General features: G+C 35.7%; 1 protein-coding gene across 6 annotated transcripts in view; it reads left to right on the forward strand.

The window, feature by feature from the left end:
* LIN54 (lin-54 DREAM MuvB core complex component) overlaps positions 1-20,917 on the forward strand; it is a 63,178-nt gene that overhangs the window by 35,690 nt on the left and 6,571 nt on the right. For all 6 annotated transcript variants that reach the window (XM_074324238.1, XM_074324251.1, XM_019731329.2 and 3 more), the window contains exons 5-11: positions 10,421-10,637; positions 15,370-15,443; positions 15,596-15,790; positions 16,954-17,045; positions 17,825-17,896; positions 18,683-18,785; positions 19,201-19,338. In XM_074324238.1, the coding sequence (XP_074180339.1) occupies positions 10,421-10,637; positions 15,370-15,443; positions 15,596-15,790; positions 16,954-17,045; positions 17,825-17,896; positions 18,683-18,785; positions 19,201-19,338 (891 nt within the window). The remainder of the gene's footprint in view (positions 1-10,420; positions 10,638-15,369; positions 15,444-15,595; positions 15,791-16,953; positions 17,046-17,824; positions 17,897-18,682; positions 18,786-19,200; positions 19,339-20,917) is intronic.

The raw sequence follows: 20,917 nt of genomic DNA on the forward strand, positions 1-20,917 counted from the left end.
ATTATTTTCATTTGGTAAAAAATTCTGTGATCAAAGTTTTCCCCAGTACTTAAAAAATGTCACTCCACTGACTTCTAGATTGTGTAGTATCTGATGAGAAGTAAAGATGTAATGTTTGCCTTTTTCCCCTCTGTATATAATGTATCTCTTTTTCTAGCTGCCTTCAAGATTTTTTAATGTGTCCAGATGTGTGGTGTGTTGTTATTTTCTTTTTTAAATATATATTTATCTTGATTTTAAAGGTTTTTGGATCTATATTGTCTTCAATTTTTGGAAAACTTTTGGCCATTATCTTTTCAAATACTTCTTCTGCTTCATTCTTTCTCTCTTCTCATTCTAGAACTCCAGTTTCCCAATATGCGTGTGTGTGTGTGTGTGTGTGTGTGTGTTTCAGTTTGGATAATTTCTGTTGACACATTTTCAAATTCATTGATTCTTTCCTTAGTTGTGTGGAGTTCACTGTTGGACCCATTGAAGGACTTCATCTGTGATAATTGTATTTATTTTATTTCTAGCATTTCCATTTGACTCTTAATAGTTTTATTTCTCTGCTACAGTTCCTCTCTGTTCGTTGCATGTTGTCTTTCCTTCTCACTAGGTATGTTAATATATTAATCATAATTATTTTAAAGTCTTTATCTGATGGTTACATCATCTAGGTCATCTCTGAGTTTGCTTCTCATTTTATTACTTGAATGGCCATCTGAATTTTTTAATTTATTGGGGTGACAATTGTTAGTAAAATTATATAGGTTTCAAATGTACAGTTCTGTAATACATCATATATATATCACATTGTGTGTTCACCACCCAGAGTCAGTACTCCTTCCTTCACCATATATTTGATCCCCTTTACCCTCATCTACCATCCCCTAACCCCCTTACCCTCTGGTAACTACGAAACTATTGTCTGTGTCTATGAGTTTTTGTATCTTATTTGTTTTTCTTGTTCCTTTTTTGTTTTCAGTTTTATATCCCATATAGCAATGAAATCATATGGTTCTCGACTTTTTCTGTGTGACTTATTTCACTTAGCATAAAAATCTCAAGATCCATCCATTTTGTCACAAATGACACTATTTCATCTTTTCTTATGGCAAAGTAGTATTCCATTGTGTATATATACCACATCTTCTTTATCCCAGTAGCTCTCCATGATTGTATAGTGGTTAGTACTCTAGAACCTATAACTGTATAACTCTATATTTTAAAAATTCGTTGTGAATTTTTGAAAATTTTTTCATTTTTAAGCTTATACATGTAGGGGGAAACTATATTCTACCGTATTTCCCCAAAATAAGACTGGTCTTATATTAGTTTTTTGCTCCAAAGATGCATTAGGGCTTATTTTCAGGGGATGTCTTATTTTTTCATGTACAACAAACTACATTTATTATTCATGTACAAAAAAATCTGCATTTATTCAAATATAGTCATGCCATCTTCTTCTGGAACATCGTTATAACTCTCCAAACCCTGAATTCCAGCTTGAATTTCTTGTGACTCTATTTCCTTAGAACGATTGACTCCAATCTCTCATGTTCAGCAGTAGAGCTCTCATTAAAAAAAAAAAAATGAGCACTTTTTATCCGTATAGCCTACTCGTACTGCATTGGCAGTACAGCTGTCAGTGATTTTATCCCATGAATTCTTCACCCAAGTCACGACCTCTTGCAGGCTAGGGTTCACAAAGTTTCCACACTGATTTCTCTCCATTCTATTTTCAATGTAGTCATTGATTTCCATGCACAAATGGTCCTTGAATGGCTTGTTTATTGCAATATCAAGAATCTGGAGATAGGCAGTCATTCCTGTGGGATCATTATTTGATCTACTCTTCTCTCTGCAAGGAAGTTCTTCATATCTTTAGCGCGGTGAGTTCTGGCTGAATCCCAGACTAGCAGACCTCTTTGGCCACCTCGCAAAACAAGTGGCAGCATTAAATTGACCCACTTCCTTATAACTGCTTGTGTGCACCAGGCATTTTCGGTTTCAAGAACATAAATGCCTGAAGCACATTCAACTTTATCTTTCTTGCCCTTAGTGATGATTAAAGGTGGGGCTTTCTTTCCATCCAGACAAATTGCCAAAATACAGGTAACACGTGCACTTTTGTAACCACTGGAGGGAATGTAGATTGACGAGGCACCCCTCTGATCAATTGTCGTTTGAGATCCTTGGCCCATAAACACTGCAGTTTCATCCATAGCAATCATGTTGGAGAGTTGGTATTTAGAAAAGTCGATGCCGTCAACTAAGGACTTGAATGCAAGTGCACGTTTAATAACTTCAGTATCTTCCAGCTTGAACAGTGTTGTCGATCTTAGAGATAGTTCATATTGCTGAAGGAAGCCATCCAGTCAGTGTTGTGATGCTTTGAATTCTTGTGGGGATATTTCTAACTGTGGTGCCATTGCACATGCTTGAATAGCAGCCCTGCGCACAACCAAAGCCTTTGCTCTCCTGTCAGCAATCCATTCACACATGATGTTTTCTAGCTCAGGAAATAATGATGGCTGACCTGATCCACATGTGCACTTCTTAGCATTTCCCTCGTCCACCTGTCGATTGAGGTTATCGTACTCTGCTCGCCATTTTCGGACCATTCGGAGATCCAATTTCTCCTCTTTGCAGAAAGCCGTTAGATTCTTACCCCAGAAGACCTCCATGATTCCTTTTTTGTACGCAACGGAAAAGCTCTTTCTTTTTTGCATTCATCTTGTCTGGGGGTCAAAATATTATTCCCTTTAAATCTACCATTAAATCAAGTGTTAATTGAAGACTTATGAGACAGGAGTGGCAACAAAAATGATGACAGTTAAGAGTGATGGTCCACACAAAAGCGACAAAAAATTGCAGGCACCAAAATTCAGATGTTTCTTTATTTCACATGAGTGCATTAAGTACATCTTTTACTACACATGATGTATTGAATTATGAAGATGCATATTAGACACAGCCATGTCTGTTCATTATCAAGTGTGCACGTTATTCGTGCGTTGCGTCTACTCCGATTGGTCATTAGGCAATAAGTCTCAAGTTCATCTGTTTACCTCTCGTCCAAAGGCTCCCGCTTGGGTATTTACAAATAATTATAATTTATATTATCATTTATTTTAAGTATTAATGTCAATAATATGTATAATTATATATTAATACAATTATTTTATAATTCAGTATGTCCATCATGTGTTACAAACGGATGTACTAAATGTGTCTGTCTGGCTGACGATCTTAACTGGGGCTTATTTTTGGGGTACGGCTTATATTACGAGCATCCTGCAAAATCATGCTGGGCTTATTTTCTGGTCAGATCTTTTTTGGGGGGAAATAATGGTATTAAAAGTAGGTCACTTAGGGGCATTTGGTGCTCTTAACAACAAGGTTGCCAGTTCGATTCCTACATTGGCCACTGTGAGCTGTGCCCTCCATAACTAGATTGAAACAACTACTTGACTTGGAGCTGATGAGTCCTGAAAAAAAACACACTTAAATAAAAAGTTAAACAAATAAAAGTAGGTGACTTAGCACAAAGAGTAAAGCTGCGCTGTTGATTTGCAGCAAATCTGCTCACAAAAACTTCGTGATAGTTGAACTTTTGGATAACTGGACTTCAAGAAAGGTAAAGGTTCACAGAGCTTTGGTTTTGGAAAATTGAATAAAAAAAAATGAAGGTTAGAAACTTTGAAACCCTTTCTTTCCCACTAATTTGGTCTTAGAGTTAGTAAATATTCCAAAAATGTAAGGCCTGGTCAAACTTTACGTAATATTGATGGGTACTTTTTTACCCCTTCATGTCTTTATGTGAATACGTCTTCAAAATATCGTACTCTTTAGTTTAACAGTCTATGCAAATTATCCTGGACATCTTTGTATTCACTTTACATACACTTCTTGTCAGTTTTGTTCTTCTACCCAGGGAAGTGCTCTTTTATTGGCCTTTATCTGGCAAACAAATCTTTCTTGTTGGCCCACTCTGTTGTACGTAATTGAATCATCACATAGCCATTTAGAATGTAGAATGTACTTAATTCCCGTGTGAGGAATTGTAGAGCATAAGCTATGTAGAGCATAAGCTATGGTGTAAGAAAAGCTTTTTGCTTTTCTGATTTCTATGACCAGTATAACTTCTTACACTCTTCCTACTTCTGGGTCTTCTAGCTTGGATAGAATTCTATGAAGCGTCTATAATTAAATTCTATATTCAGCATTTTACTATAGTTGCTTTATCATTTATCCATCCCTCTATCCATTAATCATCCTATTTTTAAAATGCATTTCAAAGTAAGTGGCACATGTCCAGTCTGCTTCTCCCCAAATATGTCTTCTAGCATACTATTAACTAGAAGTCACTTCGTTTAAAGGGCATTTTTTTCCTTTTGAGGTAAAATTTACATGTACTGAAATAACGTGGCTCTTAAAGGTACCATCGGATGAGTTCAGATAAAATGCATACATCTGTGCAACCCAAACCTCTGTTAAGATAATGAACATTATTAACAATTTTTTTTTCCTATTTCTGAATTTATCAGGGTAAACAAGGCACCTGTCATTTCATAGGTTTTGGTGAAAAGCTTTTTCGACATATTTCCTAGAAGTTCAGAAATAAGTGACTGCAGATTACTAAAAATTATTTTGCTTCTAGTTCAACTAGATTCCATTTTTTTCTTTCTACTAAATCAAAAGAGGACCTAAATGAGTTTTCAGATTATTAAAACTAATTTTTGATGTTAGACTACCATGTGATTTTTGGTATAAAATTGAGAAGGAGTTAAAATATTAATGTATATTATTACAATTAATAGCCTTCTGTTAATATATACTTATTTGTGAAAATGTTTTTCATCATTTTATAAATATATATTAAAAAACAGGAAGAGAATTGGTATTGAACTCTCATTCTGAAAATATGTAATATTCATCTGTGGATACAGGAAGTAATCTTAAAAATGAGTCCATCAATCTTGCTGTGAGTTGCATTCCAATAAATCTTTATATATTGTAATAATTGCAGTTTGTAATATGTTTATGTTGCTTTGATTAAGTGTATCCAATAATTGTATTATTAACTACTGAACTACTGAAATTATTTAACACTTAAAGCTTTACATAAGGGTACTAGGGAATAATACTTTTAAAATTTCAGTTTATATACATCTTTTAGTTTCAGAGAATTATAATTAAAATTTTAAGGCATAAAAATGTTACACTAAAATAAATTTTTTAGAGGATTGGGAATTCAAGTACAAGTTTACAAAGGAAAGGAATAATACAAATTTCTGAATACTAAAGAATGGTTTATTTGCGTACTTAAAAATATCAAATCACTGTTGATTTGATTCCATTGGATACATTTTATAAAGTGATGTGACAGTTTTATTTTAAAATGCTAATATTTATAATAGGCTAGATATTACAATAAACTGAATGAAGGTATCAGTCTCCCTGAAGGTTATCCCCATTTCAGCCAGCTGGAAGGGAAAAGATGTGGAAAAGCGCATGTGGGAGGTTTTCATGGGCCAGACCTGGAAGTGTGCATATTGCATCCATTCATTTCACTAGGTAGAACTCAGTCGCATAGCCTTACCTTACTGCAAGGGAAGCTAGGAAATATAATCTGGCTATATGCCGAGGAAACAGAAGAGAATATGCATTTTAGTTATTAGCAGCAAGCATTCTATAGCATAATTGTCCATATATAGCATAATAGTGCTATATTAACACAGGTAATTTACATTAGTTAGGCAGGAAACTGGGAGCCTGAAAAATAATGAAGGTTTCCTTCATCCTATCAGTGGCTATCAATATTTACTGAGGTCTGTGTCTGCCCTGTGCTGAGACTGTGGGAACTACAGAAGAGTTTACAATGGTTGGACAGACAAAATTGAATGCAAGTAAGACAATAATGAATAATGAAATAAGTGCTAAGTTGTGTGATATAGATTAGGTGATACGAAATTAAAGAGAAAAGAGAAAGATACGAGGTGTGATCAAGCAATACGGTAAATATTTAAATAAAAAAAATTACAGTAAAAGACACATTGCTATTAATCCCCTGCAAAATACTCCCCCTCATTTCAAACACACTTATCCCATCGTTCTTGCCACTTTCTGAAGCAGTTCTGGAAGTCCTCTTAATGATGGAAGTCCTCTTAATGAGTGTCTTTAGTTGCGCTGTCATGGCTGCCTTGATGTCCTGAATTGATTCAAAACGTTACCTTTCATGGTCATTTTGACTTTGGGGAAGAACCAGAAGTCACATGGTGCCAGATCCAGTGAATAAGGTGGATGAGGACACAGCATGATGTTTTTATTTGACATAAATTGCCATATACCAGAAACGATGTGGGGCACGGAGGCTTTCCATTGTGACCACAAAATGCAGTGAATACTGCTGCCAAGTGTCATCCAACGGAAAGGCAGGAATCTTCAATATGGGAAGCGGCATGTGGAATCTTGGTAACAGTGTGTGACATGTGTCAGCTTGTTCGGTGCAGTCAGTCGGGAGTGAGCTACAATTGAGAGAAGGTGTGTTTTAAAGTGTGCCGTAAATCATCCTCCATCATGATAATGCTCCGTGTCACACATCGCTTCTGGTATATGGCAGTTTCTGTCAAATCAAAACATTACAGTGTGGCCTCATCCACCTTATTCACCAGATCTGACTCCATGTGACTTCTGGCTCTTCAAAGTCAAAATGATTCAGGACATCGAGACAGCCGTGACAGCACAACTAAAGACACTCACAAAAGAGGACTTCCAGAACTGCTTCAGAAAGTGGCAAGAATGATGGGATAAGTAAGTGTGTTGGAAGCGAGGAGGAGTATTTTGAGGGGGAATTAATGGCAGTGTGTCTTCTACTGTAACAATTTTTTATTTTCTTTAAACATTGACTGTATTTTGTGATCACACCTCATTGTGAGAAGCATGCATGGGAACTCTTTATTAGTTTTGCAATTTCTGAGTCTAAAATTATTTTAAAATAAAGTTTTAAAAAAGTTATTTCTACTTCTATTCACTATACTGATTAAAAAATACTTTCATGTTTCTTAGAGGCAGATATGCAACTTTAGTTCTTAATAGTATTTTCTTGAGGACTGGATGTTCTTTTATTCAGTCATTTAATATCTATTCATTAAGTGTATATATAGCAAGAGGCATTATAATGTCTTACTTAAGAAAATGGGCTTTGGAGTTGGATCTGGTTCCAATCCTGGCTCTGCTACTTTGTAGCTGTGTGACTTTGGGGAAGTTACTTTAGCTCTGAGCTTTAGTTTCTCCTTCTGTAATGGGCATAATGATGCTGATACAAATAGCAGTTCACATTCATGAGCATTGTAATATGTGGTGAGTTATTTGCACTTTATATAATTTAACTCATTTAATCATCACAACAATCCTCTGGGAAAGGCATCGTTTTCACATTTTCAGATGAGGAACCTTAGGCATAGAAAAGTTTAGTTAGTTGCACAAGATCACACAACTAGGAAATGTTGTAGCCTAGATTAAAACCCAGGAACTCTGGATTTTCTATTTTCGTCTCTACAGAACTAGCTTGTTGCAGACCCATCCCACCAAGAACAGCTAAGAAACAGCATAAAATATGTTTTAGAAATCTGTTTGAAGGTATTGCAGACCTACCAGGGAGCCAGGACACCCAAGGCGACCATCCTGAAGTAAAGGGAAGCCTGGGAAAGTCCACTTGATGTTCACCGTGACACTTCCCCTTAGGGCATTGGCTGCTTTCTAAGTCAAAAAGTGGCCACAGAAAGGTTGAGGAGCTGAGATGATCTGTCAGTCTTACAGCTGTCATGGACAAAAATTTGGGTTCAGGCCCCAACAAGGAGAGGAGGAACTTACAAACACCCAAGCCTTAGTTGGGACCATGGAAGTGTAGTACAGGGCAAGGTTGGGCCAGAAACAGACAAGGCCTCCTGAAGACTGAACTTCAGCTTCAAATCAGCTCAGTTTATGATCGGTGTAGGGTAATCTGCCCCTACTCTTACCTGCCTGCCAGAAGCCAAAGGGAATTCTCTCTAGAGGAATGTAACGTCGTTCAGAGCCTCAAACTATCGCCTTAATTTTTATAAGCAGTGGCTGGCATTTAGTCAAAAAATAGGCATACCAGGCAACCAGACCAAATTATTCAAAACCAAGAGATACAGGTAATGGAGTTATCAACAGATTTTTAAAATAGCTAAGATTAATATATTCAAAATTTTATTTAACAAGATGAAGAATTTCAGCAGAGAATTAGAAACTAAAAAGGAATCAGGTGAATATTTTCAAACTGAAGACTTAAAACTGAGGTTAAGAATTTAGTAGATGAATTTACCAGCAAATTCCATACAGATAAAAAAAGGATTAGACATTTTTTAAGAGGGAAAAAACTTATCAGCAGACCCTGCACTTAAGAAATCCTAAAGTGAGTTCTTTAGGCAGAGAAAAATGATCCCAAATGTCAGAACAGAGATATAGGAAGGACAGAAAGGGTAAATCTGTGGGGTATATATAAATGAATGTCTTGTGGAGTTTAAGTATATGTAGAATTAAAATAGTTAACAATAGTACAAACATGGGGCAAGAGTAAATGATACTGGTGTTTTATGGTTCTTGCATTGATTGGGTGATGTATAAAGTACCAACTTAATTCCTACATTGTAATCTCTATGGTAACCACTAAAACAATAGTAATATAATGTATAAATAAGCTAATACAAGGGGGAAATGAAATAAAATATTTAACCCAAAAGAAGTCAAGAAGGGAGAGAAAAAGAAGATTCAAATAGGAAAAAGTACCATGGCAGATTTAAATCCAAATATTTAATTAACTATGCTGATGTAAACAGACACATGCTGATTAAAAATATAGTCAAATGTGATATATTTTTAAGACCCAATTATATACAGCTTGTAAGAGTTGTAGCTTGAAGTTTAGGATGTGGAAAAGTTGAAAGTAAAGAGATGGAAAAAGAAATACAGTACTGTGCAAACTGAACTAGCCTCTATACTTGTGCCATGCTGTACCTAGCTCATAATGTGATTGCTAGATTTAAACCAGATAATCTCACTTAGAGGTTTTTAAACCATTGTCCTGGATACATATTAAATACTCAATACATTTAACTGTTATGTTTGAGGTACCTTGTTTCTTAAGATAGTGTTTTTTTTTTCCGTTTTGAGATGATACAGCAAGGACTTTTTTTTGTAATATTGTACATATTTGTCTCATAGGTTGATTGATTTTTCAGTATCTTCCATATGTACTCATACACATTTTATTCCTTTTCTTAAACTTCTATATTTTCATTTAACTTCCAGAGTGTTGTAGCTGTTATCTCTTATCTTTATGTTAAGTCTGCTTTGTGGTGCCTCTGTCTAATGATAGTATTACCTATAGAGTTTCCAAACTAAATGGCATTCTTTTTTTTTCTCCCTGGTCTTTTATGAAAGTGTTAAAATTCTCCAGAATTATTCTTTCATAAATTATTATTCACATAATATAGACCTTCTCCATCATGTCAATTACCTTTTAGCATGAGGGCTTTTTGAAGACTAGGTGGGGATATAATTCTTTATAAAATAATGCTATAGAACTAGTTAGAGAATCTTGTCTGGACCTTTGCTTTGTATGACAGTCTGTTGTACATTGATTAAACATCGATTGGAGAAACTTAAAAGACTTTTGTTTTGTTCTGCCTCTGGTGTTTCATTTAGCTTTTTAAGATGGCACTGCTTTTTGTTGGACTGAAGGAGATTACAAATGATTATATCGACTCAGATCTGAATCACCCAAAATTAGTTAGTTTCCCTAAACAACCAAAATTGATGTAATTCTGGACTGAATTTGTCCTACCCATATGTTAGTGGGCACATTTGTATCTGTGGAATATTCTAAGCCTTTCAGAATTGACTAGACTTACTGAGGGTATAATATGGGCTTTTCTTTTGGGTTTCTTCATCCTTTAGAACTTGGGAAAATGAAATTTGTCATAGTTAATTTGGTGGGTAACAATAAAGTCAAATATCTGTAATCCGTTTTGTGTTTTTTTTTCCTATGTTGAATCTGAGGCTTAATTCTGGGAGTTTAAAAATAATCCTCTTCTTATAAATTTTACCTTATATAAATAAAACTGTACAAGTTCTTGTAATTTAAATAATAATTTCTTCATAGCAAGTCATCTGACCTGGACTAACAAGGAAGTTAACTACTAGAGGTGGAAGATAGAACTCATTAATTGTGGTTTCACTCCTGTATTCGTTACTGTTCTTTTCATTTCTCTTTGAACAGGTTGTTCCTTTCAACAGCTTTTGATGCAATACAGGAACAGACATTTTTACTTGAGTGATTGTCTTAAGTTAAAAGATGTAGGAAAATTCAATACCAGATTAATGAGAGCCATGTTGTATTGTTTACTAGGCAGTGAAATCAGCTGTGCAGACCATCACTGTTGGAGGCGTGAGCACATCACAATTTAAGACAATTATTCCTCTGGCAACTGCTTCCAATGTCCAGCAGATCCAAGTGCCTGGAAGCAAGTTTCATTATGTCCGACTTGTTACTGCCACAACAGCCAGTAGCTCAACCCAGCCAGTTAGTCAGAATCCCAGTACAAACACTCAGCCTCTTCAGCAAGGTTAGTAACCATTTTTAAAATAGTAATTAATGCTTTGAACATTATTGAATAACATTGATCCTTTTCTTGCTGAAATCCTGATTAAATGTGGCAATTCAGCTAAGAGTTTGAATTAGCAGCTGTTATAGAAAGCAGTGACAGAATTGTAGTTGTATATAACTATAGTATTTCATTCTGCTAGAAGTTGGTACACAGTGTGCTATAGTACCAGATAAGTATTCATCAGTTTGTGGGTAGTCATTTTATTGCTGGTTTAAAACCTACCATTGATGCCAGTGGGATAAATTTAGATGGAAACAAATTACTTATCTTACTTTCTAAACAATGAAGATGCTTGGTAGGGTTTGGGTCAGTTGAAATAACCAGTAGGCAAGGTGTAAATAAGTAAGAATTTATATCACTTTCATTCTGTACTTATTTTGAATCTGTAATTTTTAATAAAAAGCCATTGAAATGTTCTGTTGTTTTGCTCAGTTGTGTTTTTTTCCTGGAAGATATTCCTTTTTATAGTCCTTCCATCTTCTGTTTGTGTTTAACCCTTCCTACCACCTGATGCACATACACAGACTCACACATAACCTTTCTCCATATTTATCTACTTGTTAAAAAATTGAATGGTGTGAAAGGATCAGGTTTTTTCCTTGGAAGACTGCCACGTATTTCAGTGATGTCAAAAAGTTGATGCAAATGAATGATTTATTGTTTATGGATGTAAATAGAAGAATTCAAGACCACTTGTTTATTCTTTCCTTTTTTTTTTTAAAGGATCAGAGGGCGAAGCCGTCTATTGCTGATAGCTAGTTCACTTAAGGGAAACTAGAAGAAAAAAACTGCTTATTTTTTAAATTACTAGTGGGAGAAAGTGGAGGACGCCTGAGGGAAACAGCATTTTAGTGTGTGTTCTATGAAAATCAGACATATCAAGTAAATTAAATTTTCTAATCCTTCTTTAAACTGATTGTGGAAGAAAATCTTTTATTACAGTGTTTGTTCTTAATGAGAGGAAAAATGACTAGGGGAGTCAAGGTTGTATTCTCTACTGAAACTTAGCAGGTTACTAACAGAAGTGCTTACAAGTTCAATTTCCTTAGATATCATAATGATATAAAGCAGTCATTAGATACAATTGGTGATATTTTATGTGTGTGTTGTTTGTATGTATACAATATGCTGAGTATAATTTCCAGTGTGATGTTAAAATGAATTTACTCATTATCAAGAATAAGGCTTTGGTGTAAGTAGAAAAGGGAGCTGAAGATCCAGGAAGAGTGGAGGGATGGGTTGGGCATTTTGTAATTCTAGGGTATTTACCGGTGGCTTCTTTTCCAATTTCATGTCTGTCTTTCTGCCTGTATCTCTCTATTCTCTCTGCCTCCTGAAAATCCTTCATCTGCACGTCCCCACATAACACCCTTCCCTGCTTCTTCCTGTTTTGCTGTCCACTTTCAACTTTTCCTCTCTTCTCCCGTCTGTCTCTCTGGCTCCTTCTCTATGTATACCCTCTTCCCAGCCACTCACAGACACTTACTACCCATGCAATTTCCCTTATATTCACCCATATTTTTCTTTTTGTCTTTCTCTTCTATCCCATAAAAGATCTGGGTATGTATAATATACTATATTATTTCTCAGGAATAGCGAGTTAACTTACAGTTTTTATTAGAGATACACTAAATAGTTGCTCTAGTTCATCAAATGTATTAATGTCTTTCTAAGGGCTTAATTTCCTATGAGCAATTTACTTATGCCAAAAAGAATTGGGCTCATCTTGTACATTTTCTCATGAAAGCCATACAAAAACAGCATTCAAAGGCTCCATACTGTTCATTGCAGGCTGGATGGCAGGTAGCACTGCAGAAAGAGCCAGAAGAGTGCTTGGTTAACCTCTTTAGAATATTATCTTCTGCCATCTTGGTGAGGGAGGAAATCAATTTAAGAAATTAAGAAGTCTCGAAACTTGCAGCTATGGTTTCTGAAGTTTGGAAGGGGCTGTTCTAAAAAGATTGTCAGAATTCCAGTTAAAGACTAGACAATGAAAGACTATGCCATCTTCTCTGAAAACTGCAGTAGTAGTATTATTGGACAGCTCAAAAGTTAAGGAGGAGAAATAGACTGTTGATTTATTATATAACGTCAGTATGATACCCCCCCCTTCCCTAGGCAATTTATAGTGTCCTTTTTTCTGACCATATTTTCTGCATTCCCCAGGTTTCAGTTAAAACTCATCATGTAGATGCCAAGCTAATGTAAACCTGACTTCCCAAATTTTCCAGCTCTGTGTGTGTGCACATGCACACACACGCATGAGGTTCCTTTCTTTATTCTCCAAATAGGAATCATCAGAGTTTGAGGGCAGACCACACATTCCTTCCCCATTATTTCGTGGACTTGGAGGACGTTCTTACGTTTCTCTAGTTTTCTCACTTGCTTCAGAATTGCTGCTTTGTCTGCTCATGAAACGATGATCAGCAGCTCCTCGCCCAGGAGCCAGTGGTGCAGGGAGTCCACTCTTCTGTGTCCCAAGCATGACTTCAGGCTTTTAGTACCTTTCAGTTTGCCTTTCAGTGCCTTACAGTATTGCTGAGGCCAGTCTACAATGGTTATTATAACTTTACTAAAGATAAAGTAACTGAGGAGACTCAACAGGAAACAATTTCAAATCAGGAATTGGATGTCACTGCTTCTATAATTCATGGTCATATACTCTTTGTTTAACAACTTTATTGAGATATAATTCATAGCTACTGTAAAATTCACCTTTGCTAAGCATATTGTTTAGTGGTTTTTAGTGTATTCAGAAATATGCAGTCCTCACCACTAATTATACACTTTCTGGAGGTCTCCTGCCTTCCCCTCTTCTCCTTAGTTTATCACCTTGATGCAGGGGCCTGCTCCCGTTTAGGTCAGCGTACTCACTAATGTTCTTCCAGGACTCTGTACTTTTGGTCTTCAGCCATTGACCTGCCCAGCGTTTCCATCCAAGGAAGTCTATTTTTTTTTCTTTTATTATTCTGAGCAGTTTAGATCCCCTTATCTCAACCTTTCTCAGACCTGGCTCTAGACTATTTGCATAAATAAGGGATGTCCTTTCTATCTACCTAAATCCCTTTTTTAGACTGTGAAAGTGGCAGTAGGCAGTATTAAACATTGTATTTCTTTTGATCTAAAGATAATAATAGGTCTTGTGCCAATCTCCTGAGTTTCACCATAGCGTTTCTGTCACGTTTCATCTTCCCTTCAAATCAGCTCATCCTTGAGTTTTTAGTTTTAATAGCTGTCATTTTCCCAGCCACTTGAAAGTTTCACAGTGACTTTTCTTCCCTTATACCTACAATTTCTGCCATCCAAAAGGTTGATAATTCATGTTCCTTTCACCTCTACCATGTTTCTTGCAACTGCTCTCTCCTTTCCATTCCCAGTGCTGTTACCCCAGACTAGACCCTCAGTTTTTGCACTCTTAACTTGTTTCTTGCAGCCCCATTCTGTCTTACACACTGCTGCCAAACACAGTTTCTTTTCGTGCTATTCCGATCATATTTCTGTACTTCGGAATCCTCAGATACTTCTCATTGCCTACGGAATTAAAAACACAGATTTCTCCCTCACATTCGAGGTCTTGCAGTCGTCCTTTTTGCCTGTGCTTGCCTAGTTGCAGCCAAACTAGCTCTGGTCACTAACATTTTGTGCAATATTTGCTGCTTTCTAGCATTAAGCCTCCACTTCTCATGCCTCTGCCTCTGTGTGGAATGTCCTTCTCCAGCCTGTGTGCCCTCTCTGTAACCTATCCACTGAACAGGACCTATCTCAGAACCTGTGTCCTCAATGCATTCTTTCCATAGCTCATCCTCTGCCAATTGCATGTATGTTCTGTCGCCTTTGAACTCCCACAGCACTTCCTCTTTTTTAACAGTATTTATTTTATTGGGTCCTTGTCTAATCTGCTCGACTTGAATATAATCTCTTTGAGCGGGTGTTTTGTACTTGAATTTCCCTGGAACACTGTCCACAGTGTCATTTATATAGTAGTAATGGTTGTAGTAATAACATTAATCACAATAATGGCAACTAACATTTATTAAGCACTTACTATTTGTTGAGCACTGTTCTAATAAACGTTTATGAATTAATATTTAATCCTTATACCCTTTAAGGGAGATACCATCCCCATATTGCAGATAAAGATAAAGGCAAAGAAAGTTTAAGTAGTTAGAAAGCAGCAGAATTGGGATTTGAACTCCCAGGGTCTGATGATTCAAGAGACCATATTCTTAACCATGCTGTGCTGCCTTTTAATAGATATTCTGTAAATAATGAATTACACAAGAATAATATTTTTCTCTGGTGTAAATACAAACACAGCAATTAGAAATAGTATAGAAGAGCGTTGTTACCCAAGCTCCTGAATGGCAGTATTTTTTTACTTATGCAGTGTTTCATCTGACTGGATTTAGTGATGACTATGTAAGTCGTCCAAATACAGACTGAAGTATTTTCAGTAGAATGTGTTAAATGACAAACATTCCCTCTTAAAGTGGACAGACTATATAGCTACCTAGCAGATGGGTTAAGGAATTTTGAAAGGTAGTGATCCTGATTAAACATTGTTTCAAGTAGGAAGCAAATGGAATTCTGTAGGTCTTTCATGAGGATATCTTGAGGGAACTAAGTATCTTAAATGTTTTAAAAACTATTTCCTGTAAGTAAATTATCCCGTTTCCCTTTTTTTAAAAAGCGAAGCCTATGGTTGTCAACACCACTCCAGTGCGGATGTCAGTTCCACTTGTCCCAGCACAGACTGTCAAACAAGTGAGTATCACATAACATCTTTTCTCAGTGGCTCCCACAGACAATTTGCTTTTAAAATTGAAAGTTAAGATTGAAGGACAAGAAATGTATACTGCACCGAGAAGCTGTAAAGTTTATTTTTGTAATTATTGATACAATTTCTTCCTTTTTAGGTTCCAAAACCAATCAATCCAACTTCACAAATAGTTACTACCAGCCAGCCACAGCAGCGGCTTATCATGCCTGCCACCCCACTGCCACAGATCCAGCCAAACCTCACTAACCTGCCACCAGGCACTGTGTTGGCCCCAGCTCCGGGAACAGGGAATGTGGGTTACGCAGTGCTTCCAGCTCAGTACGTTACTCAGGTAGGAGGCAAAAATGAAGTCATTGCACTTCCAAAAGGATAATTGGGTCTAAAATGTCTAGCGCTATCACATTCTGAAACTACTCAAACCATCTAATTCAGTATTAAAATGGCTCTTTCCACAACCTTGAAACGTTAATGAGAACTTCTAAGTTATTTTTATGTATATTTAGCATTGAGGAATACATAGCATAAATCAACTATAAACGTCAGATAATTTGGAACTGAGGGCAGTTTGGCGAAAGGGCAAGATCATGTAGATATAAGAGAAAGTAAGTTGAAGGTAAAATCAGCAGAGTCCGAATGAATTCAGAAACAACTGTGACTAATAAAGCTCTTTCTCATCTATGAATATGATGTCACTGACTTGTTCTTGGAAAATATACTGTGAGATACATTTCTATGCGATGTATCTTTAGTGACCTGTCCAGACTCTCTCATTTGGTCATCTTTAGATCAAAGCCACAGATTATCCAATTGTCTGGCTTGGGTTAGGAGTGTGGCTTCTAGGAAGCATATAGAAGTTTTCTTTTTCATGTAAGAATCAAGCAAATTAGTACCATGTTCTAAGCTATTGGATTTATTTCAGATTATAAGAGAGAGAGACGGAAACCTATCTGTATTTTAATGAATTGTACTTTAAAATACGTTATGTTTTTCAAAATATGTTTTAAAAAGATGTTTTTAAAAATTAATGTTCAGTATATCATTAGCATCTCTTATGTTTTGAAATGAGTTTGAAGTAGAAACTTCATTATTGTGCACGTAACTTCTCATTCTCTATAACTTGCATTGTGATGATCAGTACAGTACCTGTTTTATTTACAAGTAGACACATTGCATTTTTCTAGCCAGTACACATTATTACTCTTTCAGAGCATTCATCTAGAATTTCCTAATCCTGATAACATACTCCTCTATGAAAAAATTTCCTGTATTTGTATAATGTGGCACTTTAAAACGTTTATGTTGTTTTCATCTCTAGTATTATTAGTTTGGGTCTTTAGAATAGACTCCATGAGGTGGTGAGTTTGTATGAAATTGTCCATTCTGTTTTTCCTATTAATATTTTAGTATATGAATTGTGCTTCTGACTGATCATTATACCTGAGAATTTATCCATTTTTGTAAATAGAGTCTAAAATTACCTTTCTTTACATGTAGCTACAGCAGTCTTCATATGTGTCAATAGCAAGCAACTCTAACTTTACTGGAACACCGGGTATCCAGACCCAGGCAAGACTTCCATTCAATGGGTGAGTATTTTGAAAATCTATAAATTGTTAAATCAGGTGAAATGCAGCATCAAATATATATATATTTCAAAATACATTTATCTAATTTTTTTCCCCTCAAAGCTATGTGAGCATGCCTCTATGGTACTGTTTATTTCGAAATACGTTAAACAGAAAAGTCACAAGAATAGTCAGAAGAACTCCCAAATATCTTTTATTTGCATTCACCAATTTTGCCACGTGTTCTACTGTTCTCTCTGTTTCTCTGTCTCTCCACTTCTCCATCTCTCTCCCACCCTGAAGATATTTTTTTAATTAGTTTTTAAATTATGTTAGGTCTTTGCTTTTTTTGTCTGTTTTTAAATCTTTTTATTGTTGCCTTTGCAGTGTTGATTTAGAGGCAGTGCCTAGCTATCTGACAGAATCAGTCTACCCTTTCCTCTCCTCCCAAATTCTGGCCCTACACACCCTTTTCTACTCACTACCTTTTATAATTGCATCCGAAAAGTTTTGAGATTTCAACTTTAGTTCTCTCAGAAGGAGGAATATGTTTTGTGGAATGTTTCATAGAAGCTATCGATAACTTCTTTTTTTTTTTTTTAAATCCGTATCTTGGCTATTTAGCTTTTTGTGTTACAACTTGCTTTTGAACTTAATGTAAACGGACAACACAGCAAACTTTTATTAGAGCTGGATATATTTGTTAAAGCTTCATTTTAGGAGGAATTTACAGATTTTTCTAATTTTAAATAGTTACTTTTAATTGATTAAAATGTATGTCTTTTTTGTTGTCTATATAGCATAATCTCATCAGAGTCCGCCAGTCGGCCCAGAAAGCCCTGTAATTGTACAAAATCGCTGTGTTTGAAATTGTAAGTCTTTTTGCTACTGTTACCTCATTGGATATACCTGAAATGCTTTTTAAAATAGAGTTAACTAAAAATTCTTGATAGACCAATTTTATAAGTCTGAGTAATTTAAATAAACATATAAGTGTGAATGTTGGAGAACATATGGCATTGTAAAAATACTTTCATTCATTCAGAAAAAAATAATTTCAGAGTCCTTCTCATAGATGAGGTACTGGAATTAGAGTTAGGGACGCAACAGCAGGAAGTAGATAGACATAGTCTCTGCCCTTAATAATAACACATTTGGTCTTATTTATGACCTTTCTGTCTGGTCTTCTGAATGAGGTGATACACTGCGTAGTTTTAAAAATTGTTGGATGATTAATTTGCTTCTTAGTACTGAAGTAGGAGATTTGACATAAAACAGTTAAATGAAAAGCGCTGGTCATGTGGGAGTCTGAAAAAGCATGATAGTAGCTCAGGTGAGCAGGTTCCACTCATAGAATATAGCCCACAATTTTCCTTTTTCATTATTTTGAAAAAGCTTACTTTGGGGGCACATAAAATCGTATAGCTGTTGTGTTAACAGCTGTTACTGCTGGAACTAAGTTTCTAAACCAAAATTCTAAGGAGCCGGTGACTTTCATTTTGAGTCTTACCATGTAGTTGACAACATATAAGTATAACGAGGTAGTTTTAAGTACAATTCTAAAATTCTTTGTTGCATAGATCATGCAGATAATTTCTAGTTTTGTTTGCTTTAACAATGACTTTTTTATATGACTTACATTGACTTTTATATTCCAGATATTGTGATTGCTTTGCAAATGGTGAATTTTGCAACAACTGCAATTGTACTAATTGTTATAATAATTTGGAACATGAAAATGAAAGGCAAAAAGCAATAAAGGTGATTATTTTTATTTCATTTAACTCACAAAAATTTCTAATTTCACATGTTTTTTTTTTTGTAGGACTCTTTGTTTTACAAAGCAAATTAATTCCCTTTGCAGTATGTATGTATGTATGTATTTATTTATTATTTTTAGAAACAGTTTTATTTAGAAATAATTAACACATATGATTCACCCAATTTAAACTGTATAATTCAATGGTTTACAATAGTCACAGGGTTGTACAACCATCATACAATCTTTAGAATATTTTTGTTTCAAGTTTCATCCATGTTGTAACATTTCCTTTTTACTGCTGAGTTCTATTCTATTGTATGGATATGCCATATTTTATTTATCCATTCATCCCTTTGCAGTATTTAAATGTAATCTGTTATTTAACTTCACTTGATATTTGATCTGTTTTGATAGGCATGCCTTGACAGAAATCCAGAAGCTTTTAAGCCTAAAATAGGGAAAGGAAAGGAGGGAGAATCAGATCGACGTCATAGCAAAGGATGTAATTGCAAACGATCTGGATGTCTTAAAAACTACTGTGAATGCTATGAGGTGAGATGCTCGTTGGAAAATAATCTAACCATCTTTTGAAAATAACTTTAGAAAGGGCATACTATAAAAATTTACTTGGAAATTAGGAAATTGCTTTGCTCTTGCAGTTAGAAAATATGTACAGTTGGCCCAAGGGCCCTAAATTGAGGAAGACGTGGTCTCCCAAGAAAGGTTCAGAGGAACAATTGCACTTCGCTTTATTGTGCTTCACAGATGTTGAGTTTTTTACAACTTAAAGGCAAGACCCTCTACCAGCAAAAAGAGTACAACTTGCTTTATTGTGGCAGTTGCTTTATTGTGGTGCTCTGGAACCAAACCCACAATATGCAGTATCTCCAAGGTATGTCTGTACCTTGGTTTTGTCATTACAGCTTGGGGTCTCATTAGCTGATTTACCAGTTCATAACTTCTTGATCATTATACCAGTAAGTATGCAAATCAGAGCACCAGTTTACTGATTTTCAATAAAAATAACATAAAAGTGGATTGGAAATTATAGCCTTCAACTGAGGGGCAATACTACCCAATCTCCCCCAAGGGCTTTTTAGAAATATACATGGATACAAAATAGCCTATATTTCAGGGCGCAGTCCTGAAAGTAAAGATTGACCTGCCCAAATGCCAGTAGCGCCCTGTTGAAGAACACTGCTGTGCGAAAAACTAAATTATGTTAAGAAGTTTGCTTTGTGAACATAAAAATAGAAAAGGAGGAACATGGAATATTGCTGGAATTGGTTATTGGTCATTGTGAGGTGATTGCATTCATTTTTACCATTTCACCATCCCACTCAACTAGCTGTTTTTATTTATGGGTGAATCATCTTTTCCAGAGAATGTAGTTGAAACTCTGCTTTGAGATGCCATGTAACTTATCCCCTTCTTGCTTCAGACAAAGTACTATGTAGTTTATTATTTTTATTTGCAAAGCTTAAATGTAACAATCTAGTCAGGCCTGAGATTAACTCTAGGTTACTCTCGTTGGTTTCTTGGTGTGCCTGAAATTCTTTATGGACAATCTTTGGGGTTGAGTTATTTCTACAGTTGGCTCTTCTCATCTGGTATATTTTCATTCTTTCAAATTTCATATTCAGAGGGAGACTTTAGTTTGGGCAGAAGGCCTAGCCTTACACTTGGTAAAGTAATACCACCAAGGATTGCACTCTCCCCTAATAAAATTAGCTCTGCTCCAGGAGCATGTACCTGCAATTCAGTGCCCCTTCCCATACAGAAACGTGTCAAAGATTTTGTGTACTGAATTCCTTGTGTAATGAATTCTTTATGCATTGCAAAGGTCAAATACTTCTTTGAGGAAGTACAGTAAAGTAATATCTTGTTAGTCCCAAAGTCAGTTAGTATGAGTGAAAATTGTGTATAATCAAGATTATTTATTTATTTTTTTAAATAAATGTTATTGGGGAATTGGGGGACAGTGTGTTTCTTGAGGGCCCATCACCTCCAACTAGTTGTCCTTCAATCTAGTTGTGGAGGGCGCAGCTCAGCTCTAAATCCGGTCGCCATTTTCAATCTTTAGTTGCAGGGGGTGCAGCCCACCATCCCATGCAGGAATTGAACTGGCAAC

Source organism: Rhinolophus sinicus, linkage group LG02 (assembly GCF_036562045.2).
Source record: "Rhinolophus sinicus isolate RSC01 linkage group LG02, ASM3656204v1, whole genome shotgun sequence".
Classification (NCBI taxonomy): Eukaryota; Metazoa; Chordata; class Mammalia; order Chiroptera; family Rhinolophidae; genus Rhinolophus; species Rhinolophus sinicus.